Below are 22,908 nucleotides of genomic sequence, written 5' to 3'. Positions count from 1 at the left end.
ACTAGCTCATAAACATGTTCATAATGTACAAACAAAATTTCATAGAATTTATTTAAGAATATCATATGTTTCTAAACATGTTGCTTAACTAAACATATTGTTTCTAAGCATTTCTAAATTCAGCAACATTTAATTTTCTAACCAAATAAATTTAGAAAATAAATCTTGTCAGTTTAATTAAAGAAAAACTTAATTAAAATTAGAGAAAATTTTTAAGTTAAAAAGTGTTTGTTAAACATTTTTATTATTATTATTTTTTTTTGAAAATTTACATTTTATCATGGAGAGTTAAGTTGTTGTTGTTGTTGTTGAGGGAAATCGAATCAAAATACAACCATAATTGCTAGAAGGCATCTTATAAACATAACATGAATTGAGCCCCTAATAGATGTTATGTTTTGGTATGGACTCGTAACAATTGTATTGTATTATTTTCGATTTCCAGTTTTAACGGTTGCTAACAAATAGATTTTTTTTTCTTTATAATAAATTTTTGTTAGTGTTTTTTTTGTTTTGTTTTAGTTGTTGTAGTAAATATCGGAAAATACATATACATTTACATTAAAAATACATATAACATCTATTTACAGTTTAAGTTTAATAATTTTTTCTTTTATTATTAAATTTTATTAGTTTTTTGTTTTTTTATATACATTTTTGTTTTTAAATTTATAAAAAAAAAGATTTTGTAATAAATCAATAATTTTACATTCCTAGTGAGTTTTTTTTTGTTTATAATTATTTTTAGAAAATTTAAAGGAATTTAAAAAGTTTAATATTTGATATTATTTTGGTTTTTCTTTTGCCTTAAATCACTGGAATTTGTTTTGTTTTTATTTTAAATTTAAATCCTGTTTGTGTTTTTTGTTAGTTTACATCTATTTTCTGTTTTATTCTTATTTTCTTTGGAAATAAAAAAATTAAAAAAAATATACATTTTCATTTTATGTATATGTTTATGTATATGTAATTTACATTAATATTAAATTTAGTTTTTTGTTGTTTACAACAATTTTAGTTTTTTTGGGGTTTTTCTTCTTGTTTTTATATATTTTTTTCTTATTTTGGCACAAGAATTCACATAGAATTTTTTTTCATTATTATTATTATTCAATTTATTTGTTGTTTTTAATTTAAAAAGTTTTTTTTGTTTATAATTAATAAGGGTTTTATCTTTTACGTTTCTTTTTGTTTTGGGTGTTTAAAAAAATTTAACTAAGGTTTAAAATGGTTTAAAAGTTCGACAAGTAAAAAAGGTATACATTTTTCTATTGAAAAGTATTTTCAAAAATTTATAAATTTTTATTACTTTTCAGCAACATGTTGCTAGAGTTTCGACTTTTATATAAAATGAAGAGTTTATAAAAACTTTATATGTATATTAAGAAATCGTTTGATTAAGAAGATTTAAGATTTATAATAACATCTTCAATAAAAGACCTTTAGTCATGTTTCAGCAACATGTTGTTAAACATGAAGCCTAAAATATATAATAGTAATCGACTAGTTTAGAGTAACTGCTTTTTATGAAAACAAACTAGTTGGCAAATTGGCAATATTTTATTAAGAACTTTCATAAACAATGTTTCTGCAATGTTTTTTAAAATTCCAGACGAAAATTGAGTGGAATATTTGCCTTTTTTGCACACTATTGTTGTTGTTTTTAGTGACAAATGGTTTCTTTAAAAGTTTATAAATATTTGTCTTGTGTTGCCAAACAAGCTTTTCTTTATAGGCATCATAATGTATTTGAAATCATATTAAAGCCTGCATCATGTTGCGAAGATCTCATAATGAGCAGCTTTAAATGTTGCTAAACAGTTTGATATTTCGTCCTTAATTTATAAATTTAAATAGAAGTGGAGGCATTATATATAAATAAAGGCAAAATACATAAAGTTGTTTAACAACATTTAAAGAAATTTAAATTAAAGGAAAAATGTTTATAAACATGTTTAGAAACTTGTTGTATTTAAAAAAAAGTCAACACGTTTAAACTATTTATTTTTTTAAACCTTAGTTTTATTGTTATTGTTGTTTGTTTTTTCAATATTTTCAACAAACTTTGGATGTTTTTAATGTTTAAAAATTTTTAATAAAAAAAAAAATAAAAAAATTTTTGTTTTAAAAATATCTTTTAGATATTTTTTTATATAATAAATGTAACAAATGTTTAAGAAATAATTTTATAATAAATAAATAATTTGAAATTTTAAGAGAAAACATTTATTATGTTTAAAACAATTATTAAATTTTTTTTCGAGTTATATATCTTTAAGATATTTTTTAAGAATTTTTGTTATGAAAAATAAAAAAAACATTTAAAGTGTTAAGAAGACGACAGTTTTATAAAGGGTTTATAAGTTAAAATATCTTTTTAAATAATTTAAATTTTTTTTCTTAAAAGAAAAAGAAAAGTTCCAGAGATAATTGCTTGTTTTACGAAATTCATTTAGAGATCTTGGCATCTTGGTTTAAATTAATTAGAACAATTTTAAATACTGTCATTTTATGAAAGGAGATGTATACTTTTAGGCTGTGTAAAGCCGAAAGCAGCAATTTAAAAGTTTGGTTTCTTCTAGTTAAACTATACTTTAACAAATAAAAAAAAAAAATTATGATATGAGATCCATATACATAAATACTATTTTGAATTCCATATAACAATTCGCAAGTTTTTAATTGTGTATGTGTTAGTTGAGTTTAAAAAAATTTTTACGTTATTGTTGATAAAGTAGACAATTGTATCTTATTGACAGAGGGCGAGGCCGAAGGTGAGGGTGTTGGTACAAATAGACTAGAGGAAGCGGTTTCCGTTGTTAGACTGCGCTCTTCATATACACGTTCCTAAATGAATTCATTATTTCAATAAAATAACAAATATTTTAGTTTTTCTTAAACTTACATGTGATCTATCGTTTTTAAAACGTTTCCATATTGTAGTTTTGGGTTCCATGGGTGTGCCATCCACATTATAGTTGGGGTTGGAAAATGTCAATACCGAACGACTGGAGCCTCTAGAGTGTCTTTTCGGTTTCGGATGTTTGGCGGGTGTTATCATATCTAGCATAAAACAAACTTATAAAATATCAATTTTCTGCTTTAAACTACTTCTAAAACTTACATATAACCAAAGCTATCATAACGAATAGGAATATCAAAGCTATAATTGTGGCTATAACAATGATTAACTTCATGTCCAATAAGGGATCGGCCACACGAAAATCTTCTTCGAAATCATCTTGATTAAGAGTATTATCCGTTTCCGTTACCTCATCCAAATCATCGACTATGGGATCTCCACCTCTTCTAGGTATATAGTAGCGTGGTATGGTTAAACATTCTCTGCCATCTGGACGATCCGGACAAGCACAGGTATAATTAGAGCCACGATAAAGACACAAATGTGTACAACCGCCATTATCTTGAGAGCATTGATTCCAATCTTCAGATTGTCGTTTGCGTGAAACAGCTCTAATATCCAAAGCACCACTGAGAGCATCTCGTATTTCAACCGGTTGGGAATATTTTGAGCCCATAGAGCCTTTGCGATAAGCACGAAAAACTGATTTATTATACCAATCAGTCCAATAGATGTTGTTTTCAAACTTAAAAAAAAAGAACATAAAATAAATACAAAACTTTTTCATTAAATTTTAACTTTAACCAACCATAGTTAAGCCAAAGGGATGAGGTGCAAATGCTACTAAGACAGTACGACGTTTGCCATTGAAGTCCACTTGACCAATATTATCCTCCAAAGCATCCGCCCACAGCAAACGCCGGTTTCTATGAAGGAAAATAAAATTAATATATTTACTTCTCAAAAACCATAATTAACTTACTCAAAGTCCAATGTTAAGCCCGTAGGAAAGCCCAGATTATTGCTGACTATAACAGTGCGATTAGAGCCATCTAGTAAACTACGTTCAATTCTGGAGGGTGTTTCCCAGTCGGCCCAAAACAAATAGCTATAACAAAATTATTATTAAGTAACCAACCTTTCAATCAACTTGTTTATCCTACGTACCCTTTTTTAGGATGTACTATTAAAGAACGTGGATCTCCCAAATCATCTGTTATTAGTTGCTTGCGACACGAACCATCTAAACGTGCTACCTCTATAACCTTGTGATCTGAATCGGACCAATACAAATTGTCTGCTATCCAATCTACCGCCAAACCATTAGGTGTTAATAGATTCGTTACAATATCTTTGCTATCGGCCAAATTTAATAAATTTATACGTCTTATAACATCCAAATTAACATCGGCCACATAAAGCCAATGTTTGCGATAGTGGTAGTCCAAGACAACGGCACCATGCACCTCTTTTACTGGTAATACCACATCCATAAGATCAGGAGTGTTCAGAGAAATCATACCAATGCCCGAACGCAAAGCAATCAAGAGATAATCTTCGGGTAAATATTCACATTCTGTTAGACTACCATTTCTCAACTTTAGGCCTATGGAACATTTGCACGAAAAACCGGACGGATTGCGTAGACATAGTTGCGAACAGCCTCCGTTATTGAGGCCACAAACATTTTCAGGTAACGACGTGTTAGTAGAAATAACTTTAATGTCCATTAAACCATCGATATTGGTCATAACATCTCTTCGATCGGTAACATTGCTGCGATCAGTCATATGTAAAGCCTTAGATTTCCAGTCTGTCCAATAGATATAATTATCGGTTAAAGCTAATGCGTAGGGATGTTGCAAATAAGCCATAATCAATTTACGATGATTGCCGGTATAATCACAAGAGTCGATAGTTTTCAACTGGGCATCAACCCAATAAATGCGTTTTGTTTTCAGATCCAAAGATAAACCATTGGGCCAACCCAAATTGGAGGTAACAATACGTTGGCGATTTTCACCATCCATATGAGCGCGTTCGATTTTGCGATAATGTCCCCAATCAGTCCAGAAAAGAAAACCAGCTTCATAGTCCAAAGCCAAACCACGAGGAGCCTCTAAATCTTTCCAGGCTATAAGATGACGATGTTTGCCATCTAATGTGGAGACTTCAATGGTGTGACGACCAGCATCAGCCCAATATATCTGAGAGGAATATAGAAATTTAACTGTCTACTTATAAAAAGAAATCACATCACTTACCATTCTACCCACTGAATCTATAACCAAACCATCGGGATTATCTATCGTCTCATAAATAACACGACTGACATTCAAACCATCGGGTGTAGAACGCATGATAACATCTTCTATAGTATCCGACCAATAGATAACGCCCGTTTTTCTATCCACATCCAAAGCAACAGCATTGGAAATTGATGGCAAAGGCAAAACTACATCCACCAAATGATCGAAATCCAAAGATATTTGTCTAATATCCACGCGATGAGCAAATAGTATATACGAACTGGGTCCAGAAGAACAGGTGTGACCATCTTCTTTAATGGCTACCCCAACAGGACAGGCACAGGTATATCCTGAGGGATTGAGTAGACATAAATGCGAACAGCCACCGTTAGCACTGTCACAAGCATTTCGTATCCTTCGGCGTGATCGGTGGAAAATGGTGATATCCATTAGATCACTAGTATTGGCTATAACGGTGGTTATGTCTTTGCCGGTCATTTTGTCAGCACTGGATACAGATTTGGTGTCCCAGTCGGTCCAGTAGACACGAGAGCCGCTAACATCCAAGCCAAAGGGATGAGATAAATCACCTGCAGAAAAAGGTTTAAAATTAAAATACAAAAATTTTTCTTGCCACAAAATAAACTTACCCACTAACACTTTACGACCGGAACCATCGAAATTTATATTTTCCAATGACTTAGTGCCACCGTCAACAAAATATAGTTTCTGTTGCTCATAGTCTATAGCCAAGCCGTTAGGCCACTTGATATTGGTAGACAGAACTACTTTACGATTTTTACCATCCATATGAGCCGTCTCTATCATGGCCGGATTACCCCAGTCTGTCCAATACATCACACCATCCATAGGGTTGACAACAATATCTCTAGGCTTTTCCAGATTTTCCCACACCAATAAAGTGCGCATTTTACCATTAGTGGTGGCAGCTTCGATGCGATATGTAATTTGGTCTGTCCAGTAAAGTTTATCGGTTAGCCAGTCGTAAGCCAAGCCAGCTGGACCCACAAGATTGGAGTGTATAACCTTCTGCTGAAAGCTGCCATTGAGATGGGCCTTATTGATAGTGCTTCTTTCGACATCCGTCCAATATATAGTATCTGTGTCACTAGACCAATCCAGTGCCACTGCATGTTTTAAGTTATCCAATGGTATTATCATATCGACGTCTGCCGAGGAAGAAGGTTTACCCATCAATTGTCTTAAACGTATATCTTTTCGTCGAGCTACCAAAATCAATTCATCTGGTGCACTTTTACAACTCTTGCCATCTCCTTTTAGGGTTAAACCTATAGGACAACCACAGCGTCTGGAATTTTTATTAGGAAGACACAAGTGAGAACATCCTCCTCTCAGGCCACGCCTATCCTTCTGACAATGATCCTCATATTCAGGCTGACGAGCTGGATGATAGGCATGAATGTCCATGGGGAAATGGAAATTTTCGTGTATTGAACTGAAACCTTTACCCGTTATTTTATTAGCAGCCGATACGGTTTTGGTATTCCAATCTGTCCAGTACATTGTGTCTTCGAATATGGTCATAGCAAAGGGATGAGGTAGATGTGTACTAAGGATTTTCGCCCTATTGGAACCATCCAAATTGGAACATTCTATAGCATGTTGTTTGGCATCAGCCCAGTAGAGTTTGTGGCTGGGATAATCGATCGTGAGACCGTTGGGCCAAGTCACTCCTTTAGAAATAATGACCTGCCTTTGGGAGCCATCCATATAAGCTCGTTCTATTTTTGGATTAGGGCCCCAGTCCGTCCAAAATACCATGGCCTCTCCGGGATGCACAACAATAGCACGCGGTTTATCTAAATCATTGGCAACAATCACAGACCTTAAGGTGCCATCAAAGTTAGAAACCTCAATTCTTCTAGTGCCTGAATCAGTCCAGAACAATAAATCGTGTATCCAGTCTACTGCTATACCACCGGGAGACTCTAGGCCCCATTTTATTAAATCCCTTACACGCGTTCCATTGATATAAACCATTTTAATAACATCTGTTGAAATATCGGACCAAAATAATAAACCCTTCTTATAATGATAATCTAAAGCGATGGCGTTATGTAGACCCTTAACGACAGCGGCATAACGATTATTGCGTAATGTTACACGTCTGATATCCCAGCGATTAGCTACAATCAAAGTCATGGCGCCTCCTAAGGCTTTACAAGTACGTAAGTCGGGACGCAAAACATAGCCGCTCTCGCAGGAACAAATAAATGAGCCATGGGTGTTTTGACATTTCTGAGAGCATACAGGATTGGTTAAATACTGGCATTCATCAATATCGGTGCAGCTTAAAATAGTGAGACAGAAATAATTTAATTGATTGATGAAATTAAATGTTTTTATTAAATACTAACTTTTTCTTATTAGAATTCATAAGGAAACCCAAACGGCAAGCACATTCTTCCCGACCTCTAGGACTGGTTACACATAATTGTTCACATTTGCTACCCGGCTCACATTCACGATAATGTGGACAATTGATCTCATCCTCACCCAGAGGACAGTCGTTTTGTCCATCGCAGACATGCTTTTGATGAACGCATATTCTGTAACGGACCAGCATATGAAAATAATGTTTAGACATTCATATTATTAAACTTACTTCAGGTTGGTGATGTTCTTTTTAGCCGGACAAAGAAATTGACCCGGATCACATTGCAAATGACAATCGACTTCATCCTCAGCTGAGGAACAATCGGGATAACCATCACAAAGCCAGGTACGCTAGAGAAAATTTTCAAATATTATATTTTAAATGTAAAAGAAAGGAAAATAGTTGTTTCATACCAAAATACAACGTCCATTGTTGCAAGTAAACTCATCTGCACCACAGGTGGTAGACACAGCCGAATTCATGTTGCCACACTCATTTTCATCTTCGCCTCCATCACAATCTTGTTCTTTATCACATTTCCAGCGCATAGGAATACAAGTACCATCGGCACATTTAAATTCGCTGGAAGTACATTGAGAAGGTTTCTGCGGACAATTCTCTTCATCACTCCAATCACCACAGTCGTTATCGCCATCACAGCGGAAGCGTGATAATATGCATCTACCGCCAGGACCACCTGCACCACCTAGACCACCACGGCACTTGAATTCACCTTCTGGACAACTATTAATAACAGCAGGACATTTAATTTCATCAGAATTGTCGCTGCAATCCTGCTCGCCATCACATCGAAATGCTATGGAAATGCAGTAACCATCGTTGCAAGAAAAGTGTTCGCTGGAACATCTAAAATATACAGCATTAATAATAACCATTTCCAGAATTATTAATTTTACACCCACCTGGTGCGATTACAATGACCTTCGTCTGTGAAGTCCTTGCAATCATTTTCACCATCACACACCCAAGGTTTTGGTATACAAAATCCATTGCCGCACTCAAATTGATCATCCAAACAATCCACCCTTTCACCACACTGCGTTTCATCAGAGTAATCTCCACAATCATCATCACCATCACACAGCCAATCTTTATTAATACAACGAAATGTTTTTGGACACATAATATGCAAACCCGTCTGTTCACATTCTCTCGTGAGTTTTGTCACCATCTCATCAACTGCATCGCAATCCCATTCGTCGGAACCATCTTCACACTGAGGAACTTTATCACAACGTTCACCTAACGGTATACAATTGCATTTCGTCTGGCACTGCAATTGCATTTCACCACACATATTCTGACAATGATTACTAAATGAATCACTTTGACTCAAACGATCTTGTTCGCGATCATACAGAGTAATGTGATTTATATGTGGGCGAAATACTTTGTTCTTAACATGTAACAAATTCATAAAACCATCTCGACCACGCGACATTTCGAGACCACGACTCACAGTACCATCACGCACACCATACAGATCAGTACGGCTACCGCCACCACTGCGCGAACCTATCTTTCCCACTTTCAATCCATTGCCCACTTCCGGTGTAAATTGTGGTGATATGGGTTCGTACATATCTTCGTCGATATCATGGGGTGGTCCATACGAAGGATGTACATGATAGTCCTCATAATCATGTTCAACATTTATATCCAAATCATCGTATTCCTTTATGTGATGCATTTGTTGTTTTATAATTTGTTTCATATTTAACTTATTATGTTTCCCCCCCTACACTACCCCCGCCGCCGGCTGTACTACCAGCACTTCCGCCATTATTTCCACCACCACCAGCCGTTCGTAATTGGTGGAGCTGTTGGGGATTGTGAGCCACGACATGTTCTTTCGAATAAACCGTAGGACCTAGTACGTGTTTCGGATATTTGGGGTATTTAACTATTGAACCAAATTTTATTTTTGAATTAAAACCATGCATAGGAGTATGGGGTTCGCCATCATCACCAAGAACTGAAAGAAAGGTGAAAAGAAGGTTGATTTGTTTTATTAATATTTATTATAGATTTGAGGATATTTATTTAAAACTGAACTAGAACTGAACTAGAACTGAACTAGAACTGAACTAGAACTGAACTAGAACTGAACTAGAACTGAACTAGAACTGAACTAGAACTGAACTAGAACTGAACTAGAACTGAACTAGAACTGAACTAGAACTGAACTAGAACTGAACTAGAACTGAACTAGAACTGAACTAGAACTGAACTAGAACTGAACTAGAACTGAACTAGAACTGAACTAGAACTGAACTAGAACTGAACTAGAACTGAACTAGAACTGAACTAGAACTGAACTAGAACTGAACTAGAACTGAACTAGAACTGAACTAGAACTGAACTAGAACTGAACTAGAACTGAACTAGAACTGAACTAGAACTGAACTAGAACTGAACTAGAACTGAACTAGAAACTGAACTAGAACTGAACTAGAACTGAACTAGAACTGAACTAGAACTGAACTAGAACTGAACTAGAACTGAACTAGAACTGAACTAGAACTGAACTAGAACTGAACTAGAACTGAACTAGAACTGAACTAGAACTGAACTAGAACTGAACTAGAACTGAACTAGAACTGAACTAGAACTGAACTAGAACTGAACTAGAACTGAACTAGAACTGAACTAGAACTGAACTAGAACTGAACTAGAACTGAACTAGAACTGAACTAGAACTGAACTAGAACTGAACTAGAACTGAACTAGAGAACTGAACTAGAACTGAACTAGAACTGACTAGAACTGAACTAGAACTAGAGCTGCAACAGTTGTATTAGTTTAAGTTTTGATATAGAGGGTAATTGCTAAAAGAAAATATTTACACAAATTTTTTGTGTAAATAATGACAAAATTCGTCCTGTTTGATTAGGGCGTTTTTCTAACATTTTATCTCTATTGTATTTATTTTTATCTAGTGCGTGGGTGGGTTACATACAACAACTTAAGACGAAATAAATTAAATTATATTAAAAAGGTTTAAATTGACAAATAACAATTTTAAGTGGTTTATAAAGTGACAACATGTTTTTTTAAGTAAAAAATTTAATAAATAATATAATTAGTTATGAATTTTCTTTTAACAACAAATTTCAACTCCTAAATAATGTATCCAAAGCTTTATTCAATATAAAAATAACAAAAATCAAGGTGTAGGTTTACAACAATAATAATTGGCAAAAATGTTATATATGTATTCGTAGCTTTATATATGTATGTAAGTATACAAATACATACTTATGTATGTATAAGAATAAGTAGATATACAGTATATAGTAAGTGGGTTGATAATTACAATTTCTCAAAATAAAAATGTAACGAGTAAATAATGATGGAGCAACTCACTTTTCAAGTTTCAAAGAAAAAGAAATTCATGAAATAGCTAGCAAAAAAAAAAAACTAGAATAACGAATATTTTTTACTGATTACTTTTCATCGAGATATCTTCGTAAAAACGTATACTAAAAGCTTTCGAATTTTATTATTTCCTTTTTAAGTTCGTTTGGTGTATGTTTGGAGCAAAAAGGGAGTCAGTCTCAACCCTAACCTTACACTCTACGTTTTAATGAATGAATGAATGCCAACTAAGCTTTTTTAGTAACATATTTACACACAGATACAAACACATATACACTTACAGCAGAACTTAAAAGTTTTAGTTGTATGTGAGTCTATACATAGAATTAAAAAAAAAAAAAAAAAAAACGGTTTTAGTCAATTGTCTAGAAAACACAACAATACTATAAGAGATACATATTTTTACTTTTATCCCATCTCTACATCCAGCCTCTTTAGCCAGGCAGCATCTATCTATATACTCTATATGTTCAATGTTAAAATTATTGCTTCAAACAAAACAATCTCATTCATATTGAAGTGTTCAAATGCGCATGAACAAATCTGCGCGTACGAATGGATATAAAAATTCGTGAAGATTAATGAATTTTTCCCTTTTTTTAATTTTAAAGTTATTGAAGATATGAGAATTAAATATGAAGATTTAGTGAAAACATTTACATACATATATGTATTCTGCACGTACTTTAATGGTAATTTTACTACTGTAATTTTATATTAAAATATGTGTATATTTATATTTCATATTATTTATATGTTTAATGTTCAAATTTTAATCTGCCTAAAGATAAACTAGAAATATATAAAATGGTGAAAAATCTAAGAGTATTTAAATTCTTGATTCAATTAAAAAGCTATATAAATCAATAAGATATAACTGTCGAGTTGTCCACTTATATGATGCTGTGATGAACTGCGATTTTCGACAGGAGGAGCTGTATAAAACTTTGAACCCAACCTCTTAAAGTCGTTTCAATAAAAACGAATTCGAATGTTTTATGAAATTTTACTATTTCTGAAATACCTTTTAAAGAAACCATCTAATTAAACAAAACCAGATGTACATAGAATTGATAAATATGCTTGTAATCTGAATTTATGTAAATAAAAAAGTGAATTTTAGATTCGATGTTTACGGCTAAAAATAATTCTAACACCGAAATTAAATCGACATTTTCTAAAATAGATAAGACTAAGATGAAATACATTCAAATGGTCATGTTTATAGGAATTAGTATATGCAACATAAGAAATTGTTAAGTTCTAGTTCAGTTCTAGTTCAGTTTAGTTCAGTTCTAGTTCAGTTCTAGTTCAGTTCTAGTTCAGTTCTAGTTCAGTTCTAGTTCATTCTAGTTCAGTTCTAGTTCAGTTCTAGTTCAGTTCTAGTTCAGTTCTAGTTCAGTTCTAGTTCAGTTCTAGTTCAGTTCTAGTTCAGTTCTAGTTCAGTTCTAGTTCAGTTCTAGTTCAGTTCTAGTTCAGTTCTAGTTCAGTTCTAGTTCAGTTCTAGTTCAGTTCTAGTTCAGTTCAAGATCAGTTCTAGTTCAGTTCTAGTTCAGTTCTAGTTCTGTTCTAGTTCAGTTCTAGTTCAGTTCTAGTTCAGTTCTAGTTCAGTTCTAGTTCAGTTCTAGTTCAGTTCTAGTTCTGTTCTAGTTCAGTTCTAGTTCAGTTTTTTCAGTTCTAGTTCAGTTCTAGTTCAGTTCTAGTTCAGTTCTAGTTCAGTTCTAGTTCAGTTCTAGTTCAGTTCTAGTTCAGTTCTAGTTCAGTTCTAGTTCAGTTCTAGTTCAGTTCTAGTTCAGTTCTAGTTTCAGTTCTAGTTCAGTTCTAGTTCAGTTCTAGTTCAGTTCTAGTTCAGTTCTAGTTCAGTTCTAGTTCAGTTCTAGTTCAGTTCTAGTTCAGTTCTAGTTCAGTTCTAGTTCAGTTCTAGTTCAGTTCTAGTTCAGTTCTAGTTCAGTTCTAGTTCAGTTCTAGTTCAGTTCTAGTTCAGTTCTAGTTCAGTTCTAGTTCAGTTCTAGTTCAGTTCTAGTTCAGTTCTAGTTCAGTTCTAGTTCAGTTCTAGTTCAGTTCTAGTTCAGTTCTAGTTCAGTTCTAGTTCAGTTCTAGTTCAGTTCTAGTTCAGTTCTAGTTCAGTTCTAGTTCAGTTCTAGTTCAGTTCTAGTTCAGTTCTAGTTCAGTTCTAGTTCAGTTCTAGTTCAGTTCTAGTTCATTCTAGTTCAGTTCTAGTTCAGTTCTAGTTCAGTTCTAGTTCAGTTCTAGTTCAGTTTTTCAGTTCTAGTTCAGTTCTAGTTCAGTTCTAGTTCAGTTATAGTTCAGTTCTAGTTCAGTTATAGTTCAGTTCTAGTTCAGTTCAGTTCTAGCTCAGTTCAGTTCTAGTTCAGTTCAGTTCAGTTCAGTTCTAGTTCAGTTCAGTTCAGTTCAGTTCAGTTCAGTTCTAGTTCAGTTCAGTTCAGTTCAGTTCAGTTCAGTTCAGTTCTAGTTCAGTTCAGTTCTAGTTCAGTTCTAGTTCAGTTCTAGTTCAGTTTAGTTCAGTTCTAGTTTCTAGTTCAGTTCTAGTTCAGTTCTAGTTCAGTTCTAGTTCAGTTCTAGTTCAGTTCTAGTTCAGTTCTAGTTCAGTTCTAGTTCAGTTCTAGTTCAGTTCTAGTTCAGTTCTAGTTCAGTTCTAGTTCAGTTCTAGTTCAGTTCTAGTTCAGTTCTAGTTCAGTTCTAGTTCAGTTCTAGTTCAGTTCTAGTTCAGTTCTAGTTCAGTTCTAGTTCAGTTCTAGTTCAGTTCTAGTTCAGTTCTAGTTCAGTTCTAGTTCAGTTCTAGTTCAGTTCTAGTTCAGTTCTAGTTCAGTTCTAGTTCAGTTCTAGTTCAGTTCTAGTTCAGTTCTAGTTCAGTTCTAGTTCAGTTCTAGTTCAGTTCTAGTTCAGTTCTAGTTCAGTTCTAGTTCAGTTCTAGTTCAGTTCTAGTTCAGTTCTAGTTCAGTTCTAGTTCAGTTCTAGTTCAGTTCTAGTTCAGTTCTAGTTCAGTTCTAGTTCAGTTCTAGTTCATTTCTAGTTCAGTTCTAGTTCAGTTCTAGTTCAGTTCTAGTTCAGTTCTAGTTCAGTTCTAGTTCAGTTCTAGTTCAGTTCTAGTTCAGTTCTAGTTCAGTTCTAGTTCAGTTCTAGTTCAGTTCTAGTTCAGTTCTAGTTCATTCTTGTTCAGTTCTAGTTCAGTTCTAGTTCAGTTCTAGTTCAGTTCTAGTTCAGTTCTAGTTCAGTTCTAGTTCAGTTCTAGTTCAGTTCTAGTTCAGTTCTAGTTCAGTTCTAGTTCAGTTCTAGTTCAGTTATAGTTCAGTTCTAGTTCAGTTCTAGTTCAGTTCTAGTTCAGTTTCTAGTTCAGTTCTAGTTCAGTTCTAGTTCAGTTCTAGTTCAGTTCTAGTTCAGTTCTAGTTCAGTTCTAGTTCGGTTCTAGTTCAGTTCTAGTTCAGTTCTAGTTCAGTTCTAGTTCAGTTCTAGTTCAGTTCTAGTTCAGTTCTAGTTCAGTTCTAGTTCAGTTCTAGTTCAGTTCTAGTTCAGTTCTAGTTCAGTTCTAGTTCAGTTCTAGTTCAGTTCTAGTTCAGTTCAGTTCTAGTTTCAGTTCAGTTCAGTTATTCAGTTCTAGTTCAGTTCTAGTTCAGTTCTAGTTCAGTTCTAGTTCAGTTCTAGTTCAGTTCTAGTACAATTTTAGTTCAGTTCTAGTTTAGTTTCGTTCTAAAAAACATATATGTATTTGTTTTATGAGTTTTGAAGAGTTTTCGGAACATACTTTGATTTTATGACGTGCTAAGCCCCAGGTTTATAATGAATTGATTTAATTCATAATTTTGGCCTGTCGGTCTATTTAGTTGGATGAAATTCTTAGTATAATGGTGTAGTTAAATGTGAGTGTAATGCCATTATTATTGTTTTTTATTTTATGAGTTATGAACATTATTATAAAACAGCATTATAATATTTTTTCATGTATATTATACATATATATATGTAAGATAAAAAGAATGCATGTGAGTATAAAATCAGATTTATATGTAAATAGTTCCTTTTTCTTATTTTTATAACTTGAAATAATCAACAAAAACTAATGAATCCTAGCAGTTCAACAAGAGTCAATGGATCCGAAGACAGGATATACCACAAATTCGAAAGTTTACAGGACACGAAGTTTTTAGAACTCTAATAAATACATAATAATAGAAGTAAAAAAAAAAATTCACAATGTCTGAGAAAGCCAACTCAAAAGTAGTAAAAAAACAAGAGCAGTAACAACAATAATAAAAAAGAAACATAAATACATCAATGAACCATACAGAAAAGGAGTCTTGTCCTTGTTTCATTTTTCTCTATGAGTGCGTGAATTTTTTTTGTTCTCCATACATTTGTATTGCCTTTTTTAATTAATTGAAGTTCGTTTGTATCGTTTTGTCAAACGATGTCTTGCGATTCAATGCGAAGTTTATTGTCTCTACCACAAATAAACAAACGAACAAATTGAAGAGAAGCAAAAAACGGGTCAATTTTTAATACGGTATTCCAAGCTATATACAAGTTAGGTTTGTATGTACATATGTATGTATAAATTTGTAACTGCGAGATTACATTTCAGCTGGCATCATTCAATTCAAAAGAAAAGTAAATTGCAACATAAAAACACACGATTTTACATATGTACATAAATATGTACAAATACATAATATTAAAACAACAGTATTGAAGAACTGTAAAAATATAAAGTTGTGAGTGTTTTTTTATGTAAAATGAAAAGTGTTGTTCTGTCCTTGACTAAGAAGAGGCACACGAATGTAGATACATATGTATGTGTCTACATACACACATATATACAATAAAAAAAAAAACAAAAACAAACCTTAAATAATACTCCTTTTATAAATAGAATTTACCATTCTTTAAACTCAATTCCTATGATTTAATTCCTAGAATTAATTCTTAAAGCTTTCGATGTGGTTAATTCCTAAAGGATGAATTAATTCCTAAACAATGTTAAAATCCTTCTGAATGAATTAATTTTGTTTGCATTCAATCTATTACAAATTAAATTAAAATAAATTTCAACAATTCCTATTGATTTTTAAATTTCCTCTGAATGATAAAAAATTTGTTTTAATTCAATATATTACAAATTGAATTTAAACATTTTTCCACCATTCAATTTGAAATAGATTGAATTAATTTAGAATTAATTAGAATTTTTATATGTATGTATGTATATTCGTATTTTCTCAAAAATTTCTGGATTTGTTGTTTCGGTACATAATTTTGCCTATGTAGGACCATAGCTCTATATAAACCATAAAAACAATTTTTCCTAATGGTTCGTGACTTGAGGTGACAAAATTAGATATAGGCATTGCCTAGTCTACATATAAACTAGACAATATACTATGTTTTAGACTAGTCTGTAGACTAGATAACATACTATTTTATAGACTAGATAATAGACTAGACAATAGGCCAGTTTTTAGAATAAATGATAGGCTATTCTATTGACAATACAAAATACTAGTTTATAGAGTAGATAATATACTACTCTATGAACTAGACAATAGACTGGTCTGTAGACTAGACAGTAGACTGGTCTGTAGACTAGTCGTAGTAGACTAGAAAATATACTAGTATAGAATATAAAGTCTATAGTCTAGAAAATATACAAGTCTTATAGACTATAGAAAAGACAACAGACTAGTCTATAGAATAGGCAATAGACTAGACGACAGACTAATCTATAAACTAGACAATAGACTAGTCTATAAACAAGACAATAGAATGGACTATAGATTAGACAATAGACTAGTCTATAGACTAGACAATAGACTAGTCTATAGACTAGGGGTCCGCGGACCCCCATGGGAACCGTTGGTCTAGTCTATAGGCTAGTCTATTGTCTAGTCTATAGACTAGTCGATTGTCTAGTCTATAGACTAGTCTATTGTCTAGTCTATAGACTAGTCTATTGTCTAGTCTAGACTAGACAATAGCCTAGTCTAAGAAGGTCTCTTAGACTAGGCTATAGACTAGTCTATAGACTAGTCTATTGTCTTGCCTATAGACTAGTCTATTGTCTAGTCTAGACTAGACAATAGTCTAGTGTATAGACTAGACCTTCTTTTCGATTACTTATTTTATAAAAATCGGGTGCAGACATCCCCAAAATTTGGCAACCTCGTGTATATGAAATCGTAACTTTGTTGATTTTCTGAAGTTTCCCAATATCTTCGGAATCCAAAACGTGGATGTTATCTCTCGAGAACATTGCTATTTGAAACCCTAGAAATTGTTTGGATGTATATAAGTATAGGTAAGTAAACGATTTGCGTTACTGACTGACTGATTCATTATTGCACTGTAACTTAAGAAAGTCATTATATTGTAAATTGAAGAGTTTTTTTTAAAGGAGGCAGAGATATGTGGTAATACAATAACTAAATAAAATGAGTCTTCTATAGCGGCTGGCTCTATGTTTTAATTCCTTTTAACCATTTTAGTAATACTCCTACACTCTTAAAATAATTACATTATTTATAACTGAAATGAAAAAGAAAAATTACTTACCCAAACGCACAAATATGACAAAAACAAATGTTTTAAACATTATCCTTTTAGCGAGCTTAAATGGGTTTTTGATGTTTGTCTATGGCTAGAAGGACGTTTTCCTTATAACGTCTGGGTTTAGTTTTACAATACAAAATCACCAAAAAATTTTTAATCGTGTACATAAATGTATTCCTGGAGGATCTTTCTTATATTCTATGAAAAACTGTTGTTAGTTTGTACGTGTATGTAGTTGTAGCAGAGTGTGTGTGTTTGTGTGTATTCAATGAAACTCCAACGGCTGCGTATACAGATGTGTGGGTGTTTTAAAAAATGTATAATTTGTTCTTTTTCGGTTGTATTTTTTTATTTAGCTGTTTCTCCTTTAGCCTTTTCTTTTATTTTATCCTTAAATATCCTTGTGTTTCTTTTGGTGTTATTTGTGGTATTTGTTGTTGCTTTCGTCGTAGTAGTTGTTTTTGTTGGTGTTATCGTTGTCGTTTTTCTATTTTTGTTGTGGTGGTTGACGATTTGCTGAGTTGGTTGGTTTTTCAAAACTTTTTTTCGTATCGTTTTATGTGTAAGAATTTTTATTCAATTATACAATGTCACCAAGATAAAAATTGCGTCTTCCTTTTTTTGTTTGTTTCTTTTTGTTTTATATTTTTATGCGATATTTATATAACGAAATTGGTATATTTTGATTTTTTTATATTTTAGAATAATTTGAAAATATTTTCTTTTGGTATTACTTGTTTTTGGTTACATAGAGAATTTTAGCTGTTTTTTAGGGTTTTAGCCGATTTTTAATTAATTTCTTTTTTTAGAATCGGCATTTACCCCTTACGCCTTCTTTTATAACCACGTTGCGTCATTTTAAATTTTTTATAAATTCTTTAACAATTCTATACATTTTATTTATTTTTATATTTTTGTTAAATTATTTCTTTTTGTTTTTGGCAATTTAAATTAAACACTTTACAAAATTGTATTTAGCTTTGGTTTCGTTTCACTTGTTTTTGGTTTTTCGTTTCTTTTTTTTTACTCTCGGTGTGTGTTTTTAGCAATTCTTAGGATTATATTTTAAATACACATCTACAAAAAACAACAAAAAATTTTAAAATGGAAAAATCTGTAAATACAAAAATGTTTTAGTGTGTGTTTAAGATTTTAGCAGTGTATGAGAAAAATTTAAGGTCACTTAAAAATGGGAGTTAATAAAGATTTTTGTATTATTATTTGTTTAACGTTTGTAGTTTTAATATAATATTTAGCGAAATTTTACACTGTTCCGTAAGAGAAAAAAAATCTTTCCTTCATCTCACTAAATCACGCGAAATATTCATCCTCCGATGTTTTCATATTCTATCGTTCGTATGTTATCGTGCTTTCGTTGTCCTAACAGTATCGAATTTGCAACATTATTTAATTAGAAAGCGGAACAATATTGATCAGTTGTAATGTTACATTATCAATATTAGATATTCTAAAATTGCATATTCATCGGGCTGGGGAGTTTGGATTTTATGAAGTAATTCATTACATTGTCAATTAGAATTATTTGGAATGCGTTATTTATTAACCAATGAACTAATGATGGGTGGCCTCCTAACTACTAACTAACTAACTAACTAACTAACTAACTAACTAACTAACTAACTACTAACTAACTAACTAACTAACTAACTAACTAACTAACTAACTAACTAACTAACTAACTACTAACTAACTAACTAACTACGAAACTAACTAACTAACTAACTAACTAACTAACTAACTAACTAACTAACTAACTAACTAACTAACTAACTAACTAACTAACTAACTAACTAACTAACTAACTAACTACTAACTAACTACTAACTACTAACTAACTAACTAACTAACTAACTACTAACTAACTAACTAACTAACTAACTAACTACTAACTAACTAACTAACTAACTAACTAACTAACTAACTAACTAACTAACTAACTAACTACTAACTAACTAACTACTAACTAACTAACTAACTAACTAACTAACTAACTAACTAACTAACTACTAACTAACTAACTAACTAACTAACTAACTAACTACTAACTAACTAACTAACTACTAACTAACTAACTAACTAACTAACTAACTAACTAACTAACTAACTAACTAACTAACTAACTAACTAACTAACTAACTAACTAACTAACTAACTAACTAACTAACTAACTAACTAACTAACTAACTAACTAACTAACTAACTAACTAACTAACTAACTAACTAACTAACTAACTAACTAACTAACTAACTAACTAACTACTAACTAACTAACTAACTAACTAACTAACTAACTAACTACTAACTAACTAACTAACTAACTAACTAACTAACTAACTAACTAACTAACTAACTAACTACTAACTACTAACTAACTAACTAACTAACTAACTAACTAACTAACTAACTAACTAACTACTAACTACTAACTAACTAACTAACTAACTAACTAACTAACTAACTAACTAAAACTAACTAACTAACTAACTAACTAACTAACTAACTAACTAACTAACTAACTAACTAACTAACTAACTAACTAACTAACTAACTAACTAACTACTAACTAACTAACTAACTAACTAACTAACTAACTAACTAACTAACTAACTAACTAACTAACTAACTAACTAACTAACTAACTAACTAACTAACTAACTAACTAACTAACTAACTAACTAACTAACTAACTAACTAACTAACTAACTAACTAACTAACTAACTACTAACTAACTAACTAACTAACTACTACTAACTAACTAACTAACTAACTAACTAACTAACTAACTAACTAACTACTAACTAACTAACTAACTAACTAACTAACTAACTAACTAACTAACTAACTAACTAACTAACTACTAACTACTAACTAACTAACTACTAACTAACTAACTAACTAACTAACTAACTAACTAACTAACTAACTAACTAACTAACTAACTAACTAACTAACTAACTAACTAACTAACTAACTAACTAACTAACTAACTAACTACTAACTAACTAACTAACTAACTAACTAACTAACTAACTACTAACTAACTACTAACTAACTAACTAACTAACTAACTACTAACTACTAACTAACTAACTAACTAACTAACTAACTAACTAACTACTAACTAACTACTAACTAACTAACTAACTAACTAACTAACTAACTAACTACTAACTAACTAACTAACTAACTAACTAACTACTAACTAACTAACTAACTAACTAACTAACTAACTAACTAACTAACTAACTAACTAACTAACTAACTAACTAACTAACTAACTAACTAACTAACTAACTAACTACTAACTAACTAACTAACTAACGAACTAACTAACTAAACTAACTAACTAACTAACTAACTACCTAACTACTAACTAACTACTAACGACTAACAATACTAACTAACTAACGAAGAACTACACTAACTAACTAACTACTAACGTACACTACGAACTACTACTAACTAACATACTAACTAACATTCAAGATTGGTTATTGACTATGTAATGAATTGGCTTTGTGAAATCATGAAGCCTCCAAGTGTGATAGCGAGTCCACAGGATGACGCAATAGAGGGCCTGTAAGCGCTGACATAGCAATTTTAAATTTTATACAGTTATTAGATGCGCCTGTAACATTTCTATCTATTATTGATGATTAGTAAAACTATTAAACAACACGGATTTTCAATGATGTTCCTGTAATCCGTTTTATTTAAATATTTCTAATATTTTAGCCACTAACTATTTGTTTTACACCTAAAAACGCCTTTTTTCTCATAATCAATGTATGTATTTTTTTACACAATAAAAGGAACAACAAGAAAAAAGTTTTTGCTTTTAAACGCATGCCCAACACTGTATAAATATGTATAAAAGATTTGTGTGTAATTTGAATTTGTGTGAGTGTTGCTCGTCGAACACAGATGTAAAAGTTGTTTGAATGTGTGCAAGTAAGGTTACTTTTGTTGTTGCTGGTGTTGATATTGTTATTGTTGTTGTTATTTTAAATATCCTGTACACACTAAGGGCGTGTGCTTTTTCTTTATACTTTTTTTTGGTTTCTTTTCTTTGCACTTCACAAAATCTATATATAATTTTCTTTTCAATTAAAAATAATTTTGTACCAAAATTTTTTTTGGAAAATATTTTTTTTATAAAAGATTCTTCTTTACTATAGATATTAAATTTTATAAAATATATAAATTTTCTTTAAATTTTTTATCAAACTAATTTTTCTATACACTTTTATTTTCATTATTAAACTTTTTTTGCTTTAGTTAAATTTTTGTAAGAACAATTTTTTCAGGAGTAGGAGCAGCTGTTGTAATTTGGATTTTTTCACAATATCTTTTTTTCTGGTAATAATTTAATAGCATTTCTATTATTTATTATGGAAAATTTTTGTTATATTTTATTTACGTTATTAATAAATAACTTAAATATTTAAATATATATTTTTTTAATTTACTTGTTTTGCAAAAATTTTACTTTTTTCCTTAACATTTATATATTTCTTTAAATATGACTTTCTTTAGTAACTCACAGATAACAATTGATTCTTTTGTGAAAATTTTCTAGATACAGATGCTGTAACTTTTATACACTCTGTTGGCATTTCATCTCATTTCATAATTTTTTACTCTCTTTCTGTATTGTTGTTTGTTTTTAGTTGATGCTGGGTGCTGCTGCATGAGAATTTATCACACAATGAAAGTGTTTGCGTGAGCTTTTTGGTATGGTAAAGCTTTATTTGAAGGGAGAGAGCGAGTGTTCTTTAGTTAAGTGACTGTCTTGTGATAATTTTTCCATTTATAAGATTTTGTTTTTTGAAAGGGTTACCAGGTTGAGTGAAAATTAAGTTGATTTGGATGTTAAATGATTTAAAATTACGATTTGTAGATAAAAAGTAACTATTTAACCAGATTCTAGAAACCCAGCTTTCCCGTGTTGCCATTCAATATAAGTTCTAGTTCAGTTCTACTTCAGTTCTAGTCAGTTCTAGTTCAGTTCTAGTTCAGTTCTAGTTCAGTTCTAGTTAGTTCTAGTTCAGTTCTAGGTAGTTCTAGTTCGAGTTCAGTTAGTTCAGTTCTAGTTCAGTTCTAGTTCAGTTCTAGTTCAGTTCTAGTTCAGTTCTAGTTCGTTCAGTTCTAGTTCAGTTCTAGTTCAGTTCTAGTTCAGTTCTAGTTCAGTTCTAGTTCAGTTCTAGTTCAGTTCTAGTTCAGTTCTAGTTCAGTTCTAGTTCAGTTCTAGTTCAGTTCTAGTTCAGTTCTAGTTCAGTTCTAGTTCAGTTCTAGTTCAGTTCTAGTTCAGTTCTAGTTCAGTTCTAGTTCAGTTCTAGTTCAGTTCTAGTTCAGTTCTAGTTCAGTTCTAGTTCAGTTCTAGTTCAGTTCTAGT

At 31.5% G+C, this 22,908-nt stretch overlaps 1 protein-coding gene across 7 annotated transcripts; it reads right to left on the bottom strand.

The window, feature by feature from the left end:
* Window positions 1-1,108: 1,108 nt before the first annotated feature.
* On the bottom strand, window positions 1,109-22,173 carry LOC119602885 (low-density lipoprotein receptor-related protein 4). 7 transcript variants are annotated; one of them, XM_037954669.1, is made up of 14 exons: window positions 21,475-21,668; window positions 17,495-18,568; window positions 8,455-9,527; window positions 7,945-8,398; window positions 7,760-7,881; window positions 7,512-7,703; window positions 5,763-7,444; window positions 5,128-5,702; window positions 4,031-5,070; window positions 3,846-3,971; window positions 3,672-3,789; window positions 3,125-3,608; window positions 2,906-3,063; window positions 1,109-2,847 (listed from the first exon to the last, which is right to left on the bottom strand). In XM_037954669.1, exons 3-14 carry the CDS (start codon window positions 9,264-9,266, stop codon window positions 2,716-2,718), a joined length of 5,895 nt encoding a protein of 1,964 aa, XP_037810597.1. In that variant the 5' UTR covers window positions 9,267-9,527; window positions 17,495-18,568; window positions 21,475-21,668; the 3' UTR covers window positions 1,109-2,715. The 7 variants fall into 7 exon arrangements, with proteins under 7 accessions (XP_037810597.1, XP_037810596.1, XP_037810593.1 ...); XM_037954668.1 differs by lacking the exon at window positions 21,475-21,668 and adding an exon at window positions 22,155-22,173 and having other exon boundaries at window positions 2,716-2,847; XM_037954665.1 differs by lacking the exon at window positions 21,475-21,668 and adding an exon at window positions 22,003-22,053 and having other exon boundaries at window positions 2,716-2,847.
* Between the last annotated feature and the right edge of the window lie 735 nt (window positions 22,174-22,908).

Source organism: Lucilia sericata, unplaced genomic scaffold, assembly GCF_015586225.1.
Source record: "Lucilia sericata isolate MDLA Ls3-8-SP2 unplaced genomic scaffold, ASM1558622v1 Contig000260F_arrow, whole genome shotgun sequence".
In the NCBI taxonomy this organism is placed as follows: Eukaryota; Metazoa; Arthropoda; class Insecta; order Diptera; family Calliphoridae; genus Lucilia; species Lucilia sericata.
The sequence above is the reverse complement of the archived record's forward strand: the minus strand, read 5'-3'. Positions and strand labels throughout refer to the sequence as shown.

What these genes read in the sequence shown, in the direction of transcription:
- LOC119602885 (XM_037954668.1), bottom strand. Translation starts at nt 9,266, where the DNA reads ATGAAACAAATTATAAAACAACAAATGCATCACATAAAGGAATACGAT. An exon ending in TAGATTCAGTGGGTAGAATG is followed by an intron (nt 5,071 to 5,127) that starts GTAAGTGATGTG and finishes TATTCCTCTCAG; the next exon opens with ATATATTGGGCTGATGCTGG. An exon ending in ATAGTACATCCTAAAAAAGG is followed by an intron (nt 3,972 to 4,030) that starts GTACGTAGGATA and finishes ATTTTGTTATAG; the next exon opens with CTATTTGTTTTGGGCCGACT.